The 17,855-nt window shown below is 37.3% G+C and overlaps 1 protein-coding gene across 2 annotated transcripts in view; it reads right to left on the reverse strand.

Annotated features, from left to right (window-relative positions):
- Window positions 1-1,123: 1,123 nt before the first annotated feature.
- Window positions 1,124-17,855, reverse strand: part of RCHY1 (ring finger and CHY zinc finger domain containing 1) — a 27,504-nt gene continuing 10,772 nt past the window's right edge. Inside the window, exons 5-10 of one of the 2 annotated variants that reach the window (XR_003004392.1) lie at window positions 16,370-16,414; window positions 16,201-16,259; window positions 16,086-16,112; window positions 14,996-15,116; window positions 12,987-13,181; window positions 1,124-7,140 (exon numbers count right to left, since the gene is read on the reverse strand). Coding sequence is in view for 1 of the 2 variants with exons in the window: in XM_024754083.1 (XP_024609851.1) it covers window positions 13,053-13,181; window positions 14,996-15,116; window positions 16,086-16,112; window positions 16,201-16,259; window positions 16,370-16,414 (381 nt within the window). In the remaining variant the exon portion in view is untranslated. Of the gene's footprint in view, window positions 7,141-12,524; window positions 13,182-14,995; window positions 15,117-16,085; window positions 16,113-16,200; window positions 16,260-16,369; window positions 16,415-17,855 lie in introns of those variants that run through there. The other variant, XM_024754083.1, reaches the window with a different exon arrangement.

The raw sequence follows: 17,855 nt of genomic DNA on the forward strand, positions 1-17,855 counted from the left end.
TCCACAGATGGGGAACCCATGGATACAGAGGGTAGACTGTAATTAGCCCCATAAGAGGAAGAGACTGTGTCTATTTGTTTGCCGCTGTATCCGAGTGCCTAGAATAGAGACATAGCAGAAATTCAATAGATATTTGGTGACTGAGTGAACAGTCAGATTGTGGAGTTCTTATTTGATTTTGTTATGCTACATTGCACATAACCTTTCATAGCTTTTTGAAATAAACTGCATTTCCTAAGGATGGTCTCTGAAATACAGAAGAGTGAAATACATCTTCGTCACACATTTACAAAAGGAAAGATATCAGCAACACTCTAAATGCTTAGTATCTATAACTTGAAATACTGTGCAAGACTTTTAAATGTTTACAGAAAGATTGTACTACTACAAGCACGTTTGCTCTATTACATGAAAAAGAGCAGGATACAAATATGTATGACACTATGATTATAAATAGGGCTCTTTTTTAATGCTTAGAGATGAGATTGTGAGGAAATAAACCAAAATGTTTGCAGCATTTTCTCTGGGTGATATAATTCAAGGCCACTGTTTTTCTCTCTTCCTTTCTACTTTTGCATATTTTCTATCATGAACATGTGTTACTATAACCTGCATAGAAATCTCACCATTAAAAAAGGAGGCATTTTTACTGATTTTTATATGAATTTGAAGCAATAGTTTACAAAATGAAAAAATCAAGCCAGAGATGTTATTTACATTACCAAACGGATGAGGGGAGTTTTCTCCTTATAGTAATCTTTTATCTTTATAGTAATGTTCAGGCTAATAAACAAAAGCTGAATAATAAAATAACCTTAAACCCCTAATAAAGTACTGGATATAAGACAATGTTTGTCATTGACTGTCAGTCACTATGTGTATCCTAATGGAAAAACACAACGTACAAATAGTCTTGACAAAAATTTAATTTAAATCTGATCAAGCTTCTAGATTAAATAAAACAGACTAAATAAAGCCTATTAAAGGAAATTTTATTTTTACCTTTTTAATCAGAACTTAAAATTCATATGTAGATTGCATTATATTTCTATGGCAGTACTAATATTATTGATATTATTCAGATTCTGATTTAAACACAGAAGTTGATATATAGAGAGAGATATATAGATATAATTGTTTATTTCTTCATTGCTTTAGGTGTGATAATAATATTGTGGTTATGTTTTTTTATCTTTTAGAGGTCTATCTGAAATATGTAGGGGTAATATATTATGACCGAGATGTGCTTCAAGATAATATGAAGGGGGGAAGTGAGTAAGTAAGGGTATAAATAAAGTTGGCCATGTGTTGATCATGTTGAAACTGGGCAATGAATATGGGGTTCACTGTATTAGTTGCTACACTTTTGCATGTTTTATATTTTCAATGATAAAAAGTTAGACGGAGGGTGGAGGAGGCTACAACCAGGCCTACTGTTAAGAAGAGCAGGATAGTAAGTAGTCTGCCACGTCACAGAACCCTGACCAGTCACGCTTCATTACAGACTCCCCTATCACCTACCCCATCCTCCCTTCTCCATCCTTTTTCTATGCTCACGCTCCTTTCCGTTGTTTAGCTTTTACTCTGGAAATTCAGCCTTGACTTAACTCTCTCATACCAGACCCTCTGGCTGATAGACCTTAACTTGATATTTCAGTTACTATTGCTGGGTAACAAATCATCCCAAAACTTGGTGGGCTAAAACAACAACAATCATTTTCTTATCTCTCATGGTTCTGGGGGTTGACTAGGTTGAGCTGTGCTGTTCTCACTCACAGCCTGTCACATAGTTACAATCAGAAGGTTTCCTCACTCTTAAATCTGGCAATCAATGCAGGCTGTTGGTTGGGATGTCAGCTGAGGCTGTCAGCCAGAACACCTACCGGTGGGATCTCCATGTGACCTGGGCTTCCACATAGCATGGTGGTGAGGTACCAAGAGCTGGCATCCCAGTAATATCCCAGGTAGCAAATCTATCACCTTTATAACCTAGTTTAGGAAACATCACTTCAACCACAGTCACTAGCCACACACATTCAATGGGAGAAAAGTAGGTCCCATGTCTTGATGAGAGGAGTGTCAATGTCACATTGCAAGATGAGCCTGTGGAATGAAGATCTTGTTGCAGCCATCTTAGAATACTCAATCTGTCATATTTTGGGTCCCCCTTGGCATGCACATTAGTTTCTCTGGTTCTGACCAGTTCCCAATGATCAGCAAGCCAAACAGCACTTTTCATCTTAGAGCTATCATCCATCTGGCCCTCTCAGCTTGCAGATTCCCCTTGGCACCAAAATGTACATTCCAGCACTGGTGCTGCCAGCTACCCAGACTTCTACCTCCACCCCTGACTGCTCACCATTCCTCCTCCCTCCTCTCTTGCCCATTCCAAAACGTATAAGGACATAGCAGCTGATTACACTGGCCATATACTCTTGAAAATACTCTACCTTTACAAACCTGGCCCAAGGAATACAAATAGGCAGATATGAAATACTGTGGTAACAGACACGCTTAATTAAATTGTACAACTGTCCAAAGACTGTGCATTCTTTATGTTGGCTTGTGTCATTATTATACAGTAGACAATAAAAGTTCTCAATGTCAGTATCCTGGGAAAGTTCTTACTTTTAAGTACCAGGTAGAAAAAAAAATCATTCTGTACAAAACATTCATATCACCAGAAACGTTGTGGCACCCTCTGCTGTCAGGAAACAAAGTTTAAGGTACTCTGGGTTCATTTTCCCTGCAGGATTCTCCAGCATCCTCATACCATATGCTGCCAATCATCTTATCCAGATGGAAAAGCATAAATCAGAAAGCGGAGGAAAACCATGGGGCTTAATTTGGGCAAGATAGCAAAGGTAAAGAATGAAAATCCAATCAGCGTATGTAGCTGAACGGTAATAAGTAGGAAAGGGAAAAGGGAGCCAGGTAGAAAATCTCAAGAGGTAGCAGATATCAAAGACATCATAATATAGCAATCTCTGTCTAAACTCTTTATGTAAGTAAGGTTAATCTCCACAAATAACCCATGAAACACAGAAAGGTTAAACAAGTTGCTCAGGGTCACATAGCAAGTAAATGGCAGAGCCGGGATACAAATCCCAGCCTTCTGTCTCCATAGTCTGTGTCCTTAACCACTCTGCTCTACTGCCTAAGAAATAAATATGACTACTGGGGGTAGGGGGTATGGGGACTGTTACTCCTTTAAATGTAACAAGAATTATTATTAGATATTATTGCTCTTATCTAAAAGAAAACTGTCAGGAAAATTACTTGCCCCAAGCTAAGCAGAGAAATTAGGAAGTAATCCAAGTCCCCCATGCACAATAAAACCATTCTGAAGTTTAGAAGATTCTTTCCCTCCTAAATTTAGCAACAATTTTGTTCTTTTGAGAAATCAAAATGTATTACAATGACCCCAAAAGTAATGTCTCTCATCACAACCTCACTAAAATCCATCAGCTGCTTTTACAAAGAGAATGGATTCCCCCTATAACAAGTTCAAGGTCTACACAACCAGACTGATTCATCCACCAACCAACCAATCAGCTGAGCAGAGTCACTCTGAGAGTTCCAAATCAAAGACTGGTTCACTTGCCAAGGGAGAGCAGAAAAATACCTCTCCTCATAAAGGACAAGGCAACCAGTTCCTGTCCTCCTCAGTGGAAAAATGAGTCTAACGGGTCTGGGGCAGAGTCAGAGGGATGTCCAAGGGGTTAGAGAGCTCTGGGCTGCAGGCTGAATGTAAAGGACCACATTCCTGGTGCTAGAAGAACCTCATGGCTGTGAGGCCCTCCAGGCAGAGCAAGGAGCAAGGCCCAATCCACTTGAGGCCATTTGTCCCTGGGCAGACTCCCAAGCCCTCTGCAGCCAGAACTCAGGTGATAACAGTAGGGCCCAGACTCAGTTCCAGTCACTGGAGACTTGGGGATATTGCTACAGTTCACTGGGAGCACATTCTGGAGATCACCTCAATACTGCAAACAAGAAGGATATGAGCCTTGATATCAAGGGCCCAGTACACACACGCACTATTTTTAGTGCTTTAGACTTTATCTTATTTAAACCTCACCACACAAACCCTATGAGGCTGTCACTACCACCCTTATTTCACAAAGAGTAATATGTCTGGGAAGTTAAGAACTGACCAAGGTCACATGCCAGTATGTGTTAGATTAATTGACAGAATTTGAACTTCTGTCTCTCTGCTTTCCAAGTCCAAGCCATTTCTATTATATCAGGCTGCTCACAACAACATACAATTCATGACATTGGGCAACTCAGAGTTGTTTCTGGCCCTTCCCCCCAAATTTTAGACTAGCCTAAGAGCCCAAATGTTTGGATATACAAATATACCTAGATTGCAATGCTCGCTATGACATTGGGAAGTACAGCTTAGATATACTTCTTCTATTTACTCCTCCATGTTTCCCATCTTTCTCCCATATTCCTCATGTCTCCCTTCTCCCAACCTAGATCATCTCTCTTGGTCTGTATGTCTTGGGTTGGTGTTTATCAAAGGGGACAACACTATTTATTCCGGCCTCCAATGCATGTGCATTATACAGAGCCTCAGAGGAGATAATGGTGCAGAAAATAACACGAAACTTGCCCTTTGCAGGGCTTCACAGAAAGCTTGGGCAAGTAAATTGAAGTTTGCTGGGCTTCAGTTTGATCAAGCAAAACCAGAGTGGGCTGCACTATATGGTCTTCCAGGTCTAAAGTCTATGATTCCATTATTTTTTTAAAAATCTGTTAATCTTCACAATGAAATAGCTGCAAATACATCAACTCACAAAGAAAAAGGTCAAAAGGAGATAGATTAATTCTAATAAATACTGCTCTTTGCCTAGAATATCAACATGATTTAATTTTTTTGAAAAGTGCCCAGACTTACTCCAGCCAGCACTGCTTCACCCTCAAGATGACAGACTGGCTTTGCCTGCTGTCACAGCCCACCATCCCTGGAGGTCAGGCCAAATTTAGAGTCTATAACAGGAAGAGGTTATTTATCTCATCCTCTACAAGTTTCATCTGGCCCACAGGGTCTGACCAGATTCAGATTACCTTCCATCCAGTGGATGCCAGGACAACAGGGCTTCTCCATATTCTTTCCTCAGGTAATCAATCCTGCCCTCTTTGGAAGTATTAAGAAAGCCTCCATCCTTCTCCCCATGGCTTCCCCATTCACCCTACCCCATCAGAGGGAGTTACCTGATAGTGGTGAGATTTGGGAGTCATTGCACATGCATGGTGAGATTTGGGAAAAGCCATTGCACATGCGTGGTCTAAGCCCTTTATTGGCTCTAGCCTTGCCCCCGGCAGCTGCAGTGTTTAGGACTCACTGGTCCCCTCCTCAGGGCAGAGACCCCCCCTATGGAGTAAAGCCTGCCATCAGTGACTGTGTAGGTAAATTCAACTTAGAATAAGGAAGAGAAAACTCAATTTGGCCTTGGTTCCAAGCCTCAATCTCCTTTCCAGCTTTAGCAGCAATATCTCACTCCCATATTTACTTTCCAATTGATTCAGAACTTGATTCAGAACTCTGGAGGCATGTAACTCTAATACTTCAAGGGAATACTTTAAGAGAAGGCAGAGATCATATTAAGTTCAATATCAGGCAATGTACAATTTGCTCTAAAGGAAATTAGAATTCAACAAGGAGATTAAAGTATAAATAATCTAAGCAATGCAGACTGTAACAAATGCCAATCAGAGATTTCAAGTAAATGCTGTTGTGATGCCCAGGGGGAGGTGGTGAGAAGGGGGCGGGGGACAACAGTGCAGGGCAATTGTGGATGGGTGTCCAAAAGAAATCTTCTTGATATTGTGACCAGACCGGGGGAGAATGTCCAGAACTGTCTTTTCAAGGTTCTCCAGGCTCAGGCAGGCTCAGTTCCTCAGGGTCCCCAGCACGTAAGAGGATGGGGAGCAATGGCTGAAATCACAGCAGCCCGTAAAGAGGCTAAAGGAATGTTTATCCTACTTAGATCATTCTGAATTCTGACTATAGAAAAATAGAATATGCAACATGGTAATAAGGACAGAGTAAAAACAGGACAGAATAGTTGAAAGCAGGTGGGTGATTAAGGGAAGCTTTGACTCCAATTTGAGTATCATATTGTTTGCCTCTGGGGGAGCGGGGGGAGTGAAACCAGCCTGATGCTTTGATCCTGATCAGAGGTTTACAAGAGTAGATGTTTGACATGCCTAAGCAACAAAATCTGGACAAGGACAATCCTTAATGAACTGGGGAATGGCAAGCATTACACCAGGGACCCTGTGTATCACCTATCACAGAGTGGGCCTGTTAGTTTCCATCCACAGGAATTTAAGCTTAACTGCTTATTCTAAAATAGAGAACACGTAAGTCACAGGCTCACAAACCTCCCAAAGACTATAATTTTGTGGTCCCTGTGTGGCAGAACCAAGCCAAAAAGTTGTCCTGAAGAGGCTATTTCTAAAGGGCTCACAACTTACTGAGCCACTTGAGTCTGTTAGAAACCAGCAAAAGCACTCCTGGAACATTATCAGCCACATACCCACCTCTCCTATGCCAGAAACAACTTGAGGTCATTTACTGTGTTACTCATTTTTTTAATAATCCAGCTCTAGATATTGTGCCTGGCACACACTTGGTGCAAAGTAAATGCCTGGTAAATGCAATAAATGAGTAGATGAACCTATCAATCAGATTCCAGCATGACTTGATTCCTGTCTTCTAGTTTGAGAAAGATGTGATCCCACCATACTTCAATCAATATATCCTAGTACTAACCACTTTGTCTTTTCCAAGAAGTTTTGCACATACGTGTACACACACAAACTTGTATCAAATTCTTACATACAGTTACACTTGGAAACTCTTTTTTTTTTAATGTCAATAGAAATTCAACAAATTCTTATGAACTAGGTGTTGGAAGAGATGAAAAGCTCCGTCACTATCCTCAGAAAGCAATACAGGCTTTTCTCACCCGCAAAGCCCATGGGGTTAGTGTCTGCCACAGCCCACCTTGCTTACCTCCACCTCGCCTGCCCTCTGCAACGCAGCTGGGCTTTCAGTAGCTTTAGCTGTACCCCTACCCCAGCTTTGTCCTTGAGAAGCTTCATATACATATTTTCTCATATACAACGCTGAAATGAGAAGGGGAAAGATAAAAATTGAATGATAATAAAGGAAATGCTAAATCCTTTTAAGGCTCATACAGTGTGCTATAGTTTAGAAAAAGGAGAGGTTAAAAAAGAGTTTTGGATGCTAATCAGCAGTCATGCAGAAGGCAAACTCTGAGCTGGACTAGCAAGAGGCAGGCCTCTGACAACTACATTTTTCGGAGAATGATCATTCCTGAAGGAACCACGTGTGCAAAGGCAAAGAGCAAAAATGCAAAGGCAAAGAGCAAAAATCCAAAGGTGTGTTTAAGAAATATATGTAAATGAAAAATGAACAATAAAACTGAAAAGATAAAACTAGAACAATAGAGAGGGCAGACAGCAGAAGCAAGAACTACAATCCTGCAGCCTGTGGAACAAAAACCACACAGAAAGATAGACAAGATGAAAAGGCAGAGGGCTATGTACCAAATGAAGGAACAAGATAAAACCCCAAAAAAACAACTAAATGAAGAGGAGATAGGCAACATTCCAGAAAAAGGATTCAGAATGATAGTGAAAAACAGAATAAAGAAAAAAGAATGAGAAGAAATGAAGACAGCCTAAGAGACCTCTGGGACAACATTAAACGCAACAACGTTCACATTATAGGGGTCCCAGAAGGAGAAGAGAGAAAGAAGGACCAGAGAAAATATTTGAAGAGATTACAGACGAAAACTTCCCTAAAATGGGAAAGGAAACAGCCACCCAAGTCCACGAAGCACATCAAGTCCCATACAGGATAAACCCAAGGAGAAACATGCCAAGCCACATAGTAATCAAATTGGCAAAAATTAAAGACAAAGAAAAATTATTGAAAGCAACAAGGGAAAAACGACAAATAACATACAAGGGAACTCCAATAAGGTTAACAGCTGATTTCTCAGCAGAAACTCTACAAGCCAGAAGGGAGCGGCATGATATACTTTAAGTGATGAAAAGGAAGAACCTACAACCAAGATTACTCTACCTGGCAAGGATCTCATTCAAATTCGATGAAGAAATCAAAAGATTTACAGACAAGCAAAAGCTAAGAGAATTCAGCACCACCAAACCAGCTCTACAACAACTGCTAAAGGAACTTCTCTAAGTGGGAAACACAGGATAAGAAAAGGACCTACAAAAACAAACATAAAACAATTAAGAAAATAGTCATAGGAACATACATATCGATAATTACCTTAAATGTGAATGGATTAAATGCTCCAAACAAAAGGCACACGCTTGCTGAATGGATACAAAAACAAGACCCATATATATACTGTCTACAAGAGAGCCACTTCAGACCTAGGGACACATACAGACTGAAAGTGAGGGGCTGGAAAAAGATATTCCATGCAAATGGAAATCACAAGAAACCTGGAGTAGCAATACTCATATCAGATAAAATAGACTTTAAAATAAAGAATGTTACAAGAGACAAGGAAGGACACTACATAATGATCAAGGGATCAATCCAAGAAGAAGATATAACAATTATAAATATATATGCACCCAACAGCTGGAGAGGGTGTGGAGAAAAGGGAACCCTCTTGCACTGCTGGTGGGAATGTAAATTGATACAGCCACTATGGAGAACAGTATGGAGGTCCCTTAAAACACTAAAAATGGAACTACCATATGATCCAGCAATCCCACTACTGGGCAAATACCCAGAAAAAACCATAATTCAAGAAGACACATGCACCCCAATGTTCATTGCAACACTATTTACAATAGCCAGGTCATGGAAGCAACCTAAATGCCCATCGACAGACGAATGGATAAAGAAGATGTGGTACATATATGCAATGGAATATTACTCAGCAATAAAAGCGAACGAAACTGGGTCATTTGTTGAGACGTGGTTGGATCTAGAGACTGTCAGAGTGAAGTAAGTCAGAAAGAGGAAAACAAATACCATATATTAACGCATATATGTGGAAACTAGAAAATGGTAGAGATGAACCAGTTTGCAGGGCAAAAACTGAGACACAGACATAGAGAACAAACGTATGGACACCGAGGGGGGAAAGCCACGGAGCGTGGGGATGGTGGTGTGAGGAATTGGGCGATTGGGATTGACATGTGTACACTGATGTGTATAAAATTGATCACTAATAAGAACCTGCTGTATAAAAAAATAAAATGAAAAAAATGCTAACTGAATTAATAAAGATTATCAAAAAAAAACTGGAACAATACTGTAAGGACGTCAATGTGTGGAATCTGGGCTTAATCAAATATACGGTAGGGAACCTGTACATTATTTTGACTAAAATTATAACAAGTAAGTTTAGGAAAAGTAATCTGGCAAGATGGACGTGAGGGAGACAGAAAGTGAAATCAGATGGAAGACAACCAAGTAGGTATGAAACTATTATGGGAATGAAAACGGATGTGTAAGGACAAATTACAAAAGCAGACCTGCCTAAAGGTGGCATGTAATACAAAGGATTAACTGGACAAGCACAAGGGGAGAAAATCGACATGAAAATGACAATAAGAAATAAGTCCACTTAGTAAGAAATAAATTCAGTGAAATAATACAAATGGCAAAAACTGTAAGAGAACTTAGAGATGATTAAAGAAATGGCACAGACTTTTGAACATCCATTTCAAGTTAATTAATTCACTTCAAATTAATGTATTCACTACTAAACACCTATTAGGTGTCAAGCACGTATAAGATAGGATGTTGGCTCCTTACTACTCACATTTGTTGTGATTCATGACCAAAATTGTTTTAATTAAAAGAAAATTAAATATGTGTACGATATGAAAATAGGTTTTAGTGGAAAAAAAACAAGAATGAGTTTAAAAATCTATGACACCATAAACATACTACTACTTCAAACATGAGATAAAGTCAATATCATAAGAACACCTACAGGTGTCAAGCACGTATAAGATAGGATGTTGGCTCCTTACTACTCACATTTGTTGTGATTCATGACCAAAATTGTTTTAATTAAAAGAAAATTAAATATGTGTACGATATGAAAATAGGTTTTAGTGGAAAAAAAACAAGAATGAGTTTAAAAATCTATGACACCATAAACATACTACTACTTCAAACATGAGATAAAGTCAATATCATACACAACTCCACAATCTGGTTAAGAAGACTCTAGAAACTACAAGAGGTAAAAAGTGAACAACTTGATATACACACTTCATTAATGATAAAAGGGGCCAACAGGCTTCCATGCATCAAGAAATTCATAAACACATTGTGTTACTGGTTTTCACACTGTAGGTACACTGTACATACAAATTCTGTGGCAAGGCAATCTGACTTATTCTAGGGACAGACAATTCTGCTCTACCTTATTTCAGGGACAGACAATTCTACCATACCACCATACCAAAGATCAGACTAAGCATTTAACATTCCTAAGCTTTTTTAAAGTCTCTATGAACAAGAAAAGAACGAAGTTATCCATTAAAAAATATTAACAGTAGTCATCTCTGAAAGATGAGGTTTTTTTAACCTTCTTTTCCTATCTCTTTCCTACAATAAAGATATTTTTGAATTAGGACAAGCCAAAACAATTTTTAAGGTTTTCCATTTTAAGTATTATGTATTGAATGCTAAGGAACTTCTCACTGTGAATGACAACTGTTGAAGGATTTTAAGCATAGAATTGACATGTCATGGACAAACCCTTGAAGAAACCCTTGGTACATAAACTTCAAGGGCATTTGAAAACTGCTTCAAGCACATGACTGATATCATAAACACAAGCACATGATATGATAAACAAGCTTTTACATTACCAATTCTGCATTATTTTGGACAGATTTGCATCCTGAATTGAAGATGTAACTAATCAGATTTAGAGATAAAAGAAGGCAACTAAAAATGGAAGGTCTATCAAATCACAAGCTCCTCCGTGACAGATGACTTAGCTATCAAGGGTAGTTTAGCAAAATGGAAGTTTGAGTTAAAGGCAGCATGGTATAGTGGGTTTGGGGTCATAGACCTGGATCTGATTCCCAGCTCCAATACCGAGTGCCTGTCACTAACTCAAGCTCATTTAACCTCTGAACTTCAGCCTTCTCATCTATGAAATGACAGCACCTACCCTACAGAATTATGGTAGTGATTAATGCTAATCACTAAATCTGGCAAACAGTAGATGCTCAAATCAGAACTTTGTTACTATTACAATACTCACTCCTACTCAAAGAGCCAATGATTCTGATTAAAAGCAACAGTATGATTTAAATCAGTTTAGCAGGATTAGATAACAGAAATAAAAAGTAATACAACTGGAAAACTAGTCTTTCCTTATCTGTATACTGACTGGTAATACCTAGCAAAATATCCCATTCCTTCTCCAAATCAAGATCAGCACAAGTGCTCTGCCCAGGCAGAGGAAACGGACAAAGGGAGAGAACACAAGAGCAGAACATGGAAGACAGGAAGACAGGATACAATAAAGAAGATCTGGGCCCAAAACTGGAAATCAATACTGCTGCCTTGACTTCCCTGCCAGCCCAGTGGTCAAGATTCTGTGCTTCCACTGCAGGGCGTGCAGGTTCGATCCCTGGTCGGGGAACTAAGATTCCCGCAGGCCACACAGAGTTGCCAAAACAGACAAACAAATATTGCTACCTTTGTCCAGGTAGAGATTTCAACAAAGAAATAAATGTACCAGAAATGTGAGGATTTTTAGTTAAAAGCCTATCTTCCTTATTCACAGGAGATTCAACTAACTCAAAGCTGGAAACATAATTGGTCTTTAATAAATACCTGTCGACTGATATGTACACATTTTACGTCCTAACCTAAAGCTTTTTATAAACAGACTAAGTTGGATACTGGGATACTGCTGTAAAAAAGTTCAGGTCATCAAACATTTTTGTGTACCATGTTCCTGAATTAAGAGGTATATTTAATTCCATCACGAGTCCCTGAAAAAGTTACATTTCATGTCCCTTCTACTCATCCATACCTACTTTCAAGCATTTAGAGAAGAAAGAACCCACCCGATTCACAACAAAGACAACCACTGCATACATAAAGAAAAACAAGGAAAAAGCTAGTCAAGTGTGAAGAACACTAAAATGTAACACCATGAAAGCAGGGACTTTGGTCTGTATTGTTCACTGTTATCTCTATAGCATCTAGAACCATAGCCAGCACATAACAGTTGCTCACTAAATAACTGTTGACTGAATGAATAAATTATTCTTTGAAAAAATAATTCTGGACAACCAAAACGATTATTTTCAATGTTGATGGCTTTCTTAAGGCTTAGAAGAGTTCTATTATTTTACCTTTTTCCCAATTACTCTTATAGAAGAATACTTCAGAATAAAGAAAAGAGGATTGCTCTGAGCCAAAAATAGATAGCCTTGGAAAAAAACTTTCTATAAAATACTGTTTCAATATAGTTTTATTAGCAGTTATTACATCATAATTCACATTTACAGGATCCAAAGGACCGTCTTAGAAAATTCTAAAGTATATGTAATTAGATTTTAACAGTAAGATAGAACATATTCTCATAGCACACCCCTTAAAAAGTCAAGAATAATACTGAGAATTAAGTACAGTTCTATCAAGAACTAGAAATGAATTCTGTGTGCATAGTGTCACTTAAAACAAAGTTCCATGTAAGTATAATACATCTATGGATGTGAATTTCAGTGGCAAACATTAACTTCCAAACAACTGACAACAAAGGAATTTCCAATCAAAACACAAGCATGGTGGCTGTCATTCAACGTAGAGCTGTGATAATTCTACAAAGAGACCCTGAATTCTTAAGTCCTGTAATATGATTTTACCCTGTGACACTAAAACAAAACACATCAACTCTAATGCACAGATTCTGACGCACCATGATAAAAAGATAGCCTTTTTCTATATCAGAAAATGCTCAGTTGTCCAGTGCAGTATAGGCTGGTCATTGCTGATCTACTGAAATTCTACATCCTCCAGACTGAGCAGTATTGTAGAACTCACAAATATTACATTTCATGCCTAATATATGGAACTGGACTGTAGATTTTCCATTGCAATCATGGCAGAGAATCTGAAAAGAGATGAATTAAAATTAAGTATACTGAACCTTATAGATAGAAAGTGGCACTGTCTGCTCAAAACAATTCCTCGAAAATCATACTAAAGATATGAAAACATACATATGTTAAGTCTAAACGTTTCCATAAATAGAAATACCTTTTATTTGTTCACTAAAATCTCTAATAAGAGACTAGCTGTGAATTTAGAAAATGAAAATGTGGATTTGAGCTAAGAAGTCTTATTTTAAAATAGTTCCCAAATAGTATAAATAGTAGTAGCACAAAAATTAACATAGGCATCATAATCAGATCAACACCTATACTAATTCAAAACAACACACAATTTCATTATTTTTCATTGACACTTAGAATATTATCTTAGTTAACAAAACAAATTTTTACATACTTATAATATTTTTGCTTATTCTTTAATATGCTAAGTTCCTAGCCTTCCATGCCTCAAAAATGAATTAAAGTCCAAAAGAATACTTTCTAAAGTTGAACAAAGAAAAGCTTTTGGCTCGTCCCTAAAATGACAATAAGATGCCACTTAGGAATTAATCTCTTCTAGTACTGAGATCCTGAAAAATAAAAAAGGTGTTAACCTGAAAAAAGATCAATAAATTACTATGTGAGAAAAGCATTAGCTTTAGAAGAGCCACACCATAATAAGTAGAAAACATCCAAATTTTCTCTAAATTATAATTTGGAAAGTAATTCTTTTAAGAATATGATCTAAATGTAGAAAGTAGATTACTCGTTGCCTAGAGCTAGAGGATTAAGGAATGACTGCTAATGGCTATGGGGTTTCCTTTTGGGGTGATGAAAATATTCTAAATTTGATGGTGGTTATGTTTGCACAACTCCAAGAATACACTAAAAAGCACTGAACTGGATATTTTAAATGGATGAGTTGTATGATATGTGAATTATATCTCAATAAGGCTGTTACTTTAAAAAATTATCTAAATAGGACATAGCACATTATTATAGCCTCTAATAAAACATGACACAACTATCAGTATTACAAAAGTGATCTTTCATTGATCTTACTAACAATTCAATTATCCACATGAATTATGAAATGCTCCAGTGTGAATAAAACAAAAAATAATTTTTATCTGTCTTTGTTAAGTGGTTTTTATCTTTTTGTGTAGAAGTATTTGAAATGAAGATGTTTTGAAAATTCATATGTCAAAAAATTATTAAAGCACCAGAAAGCTATGTACTTTCCAATTCTAACCTGTAACTGAATGTACTATACTGAGACTAGATAGCAGCACATCTCAATTAATGGAGAAAAGATGATCATTCTCCACAAGGCAAAAGGCACAGAAATACCTCTTATATTTTAGAATACAGGCTAAGACCAAATAAAGTCTTAGACTAAAAAGGGTAATAAACATTAAAAACCAAGAAGTAATCTTAAAAAAAAAAATCAGTAAACATGTTTGCCTGAAATAAAATTTAAAATAATTAAAATTAAAACATAATTAAAATAAAACATCAAACCAGTAATCCACCTCTACTCAGTTACATTACCAACTGACTCTGTTAAGTAATATGTAAATTATTCAGAATAAAGTTTTTGCCTGCCATCTAGTGTTGGAAAGAATTTCACAAAGATATTCTTGGATTTTTTTTCCTGGCCTTTTGAGTTCAGAGTAACTAAAATTTAAAGATTATTCTGTTCTTCCCATTAATCATCACATTGGCATGTATGCCCAAATAGTATTTTTTAGACAGATCTGAGCAAAAGGGCAAAAATAAACATGAACATCAACAAGGAACCTGAAAAGTTTTTTTAAGCATTGATTCTACTCACATCCACAGTCATGTTCTGATATTCTGATGGCATAGGAGTCTGTGCTACCTCATCATCCAGGTGTCTCCAGTAACTAGTCATATCTAAAGCAGAGCGCATACATAATGGACACCTGTAGCCTCTAGGAGAGATAAAAGAGTTATTTCCCAAACATTAAATGGAGTATATCAACTCAGGTGTACAAGAAGATGCATGCTAACTGGTACATAAACCATCTAAGATAGGTATTATTTTATATTTCAAGATCATCTTACAAATCTGGAAACTTTCATAATGTTAAAGTTTTCAATTAAATCCTGTGCCATAGGGTGTTTTTTAAACCTAATTCTTTTTCCTCAGTTCTCTAAAATGAAGAGGAATTACTCAATATTCTCTGTAGAATATACTCAATATATTTTAAAAACCAATTAAACTGCTTTTTAGCTAAACAGCCTCAATTTCTTAACCTATTCAAGCAAAGGAGAGATTGTATTCCTTAAAAGTTATTCAGATCGTATTATTTCCTTTCTAAAAATTCTGAAAAAGTTCCCTTCTATCTGGCTCTTAAAGTTTCTACTCATTAATTTGCAAGACCAAAATACATTTACACAGTCTCCTCTTTCCTAACTATTTGCATCTCACTTTAGCATCCTTTCCCCACAACAAAATCAGCATTAGATAAATCTAGTTAGCAGCTTTTTTTGGCAGGTCATTATACTGGGCCGATAAAACAACTAAGAATTTTGAGCAACATGCCTCAGTATTTTTATTTTTTACAACGCTATGACTGCCTCTGGTAGAGAACTGAGCTCCCCAACAAGTACAGCCAGAAAATGAGAGTTATCTGTCTCAAGTTGCGGGATGAGATAAGGCATAACAGAAACAAAAGGACAAAGGTATAGTCCTATGCCCCCACCATGCTTTTTGCTCAATTTAACACTACACATCTACCCAACCCATCTCGAGAGAAATATCTACCATGTCCAATATGGTGCAAGTAACTGCAAGGTTTGCCCATTTCCCCCTCCCCTCAAAAAAACAAAAAAAAAGGAAAGAAAAGAAAACAGAGGTCTTACAATTACAGTTTTTTTAAATCCCATGAAACACTCACTCTTTCAACATTTCTTCATAACACGTTCTGAAAAATATAACATTATTTTAATAAAGCAAAAAGTACCTCCACTATTTCCAAACATTTTTTAGGAAAAAAACCAAAGTTACTTTACCTGTGTAAAAGATGTCCACATGGCAAGACACGAGCAACAATACGGGATGTGTGAATGTCCTGTAAAAGGAAATAAATGTTAGTGCTTAACTACATGAAGACAATATAAATACCCAGTATTTTAAATTCAAGAGGGGATATTTCCAAAACAAAAAGTATTTTAAGCTTACCTCCAAACATATTGGACAATTCTGCCGGGAAACATTTTCAATACACTGTTCAAAAGCAAAACTAAAATTACCAAAGCTTAACGAGATGGAAATGATATAACCATAGTATTAATAATAAAAACAAAGGAAACCATACCAACTTATTAAAGATAATAATGAACATTAATACACGTTTCTTATATGTCAGACAAAAATTGAACAGTTAACTCTCAGAACTATGAATATGTCTTAATTATTCAAATTATCTTCATTTTATAAATAATAACAGTTCATATTACAGAGATTGTACTACATGCCATATGCCAAGTTCATTACCTGTATTACCTCAATTAATTCCCACAACACTAAATCAAACAGGTACAATTATTACCCCATTTTACAGATGATGTATTTGAGGCCTAGAGAAGCTAAAGAACTCCCAAAATTATATGGTAGCAAGAGGTGGAAATATATTTGAGCTCCAACACGGTGCCCACAGGGCCAGAGTTCTTAACTGGACAAGACAGTGTCTGATTAGGTGTGAGGAGGTAAGACAAATAGCACCAAGCCATGGATGATGCCCAGGTTTTTTAACTAAGCACCTGAGTAGATGATACACCATTTACTAATATAAACAATAAAAAATAACTGAGAGGGGCTTCCCTGGTGGCGCAGTGGTTGAGAGTCCGCCTGCCGATGCAGGGGACAGGGGTTCGTGCCCCGGTCCGGGAGGATCCCACGTGCCGCGGAGTGGCTGGGCCCGTGAGCCATGGATGCTGAGCCTGCGCGTCCGGAGCCTGTGCTCCGCAACGGGAGAGGCCACAACAGTGAGAGGCCCGCGTACCAAAAAAAAAAAAAAAAAAAAAAAAAAAAAACAGAAAAAAAAAAAAAAAAAACAATAAAAAATAACTGAGAAACAAAATAAAAATACCACAAGAGAAAATGAGTATACAGTTTTCTAAAGACAACACAGCAAGCATATCTTGCTATCACCCTAAACTCAAGTCGGTAAAACCAAACCCAATCTTTTATCTCCTACAAATTCACAGTCTATTAATCAACTACTTTAAGCCAGCACTAAAAACCTTGGATGTCATCTTTATTCAGCCCCATTGTTTCTTCCTTATACTCGTCACAATATCCCCTACGTTCATTATTCATCTCACCACCTCAGTATTTTAGGCCAGTTATTATCTAGTATCTATTTTTAAAACACCCTCGTTAGTCTCTCCATTCTCTAAATTCTTGGATAGAATCTGTACTATAAACGATAGTTTATTAGATTTTCTCCTAAGTAATGAAAAATAATTTTTAACAGGCCTAGGATCATGACACAAAATTTCTACATCCAAATGAAAAATATGTGTCTAATTATGAAAGGAATACTGAATTTTCTTGGAATGCTGTGTTAACAAAAGGTTACACTGCTCTGTATTTCTCCTGTACCACATTTTTTTTTTTTTTTTTTTTTTTTTTGGGTACGCGGGCCTCTCCCCCCTGGGGCCTC

Source organism: Neophocaena asiaeorientalis, unplaced genomic scaffold (assembly GCF_003031525.2).
Source record: "Neophocaena asiaeorientalis asiaeorientalis breed wild unplaced genomic scaffold, Neophocaena_asiaeorientalis_V1.1 scaffold148, whole genome shotgun sequence".
Taxonomy (NCBI): domain Eukaryota; kingdom Metazoa; phylum Chordata; class Mammalia; order Artiodactyla; family Phocoenidae; genus Neophocaena; species Neophocaena asiaeorientalis.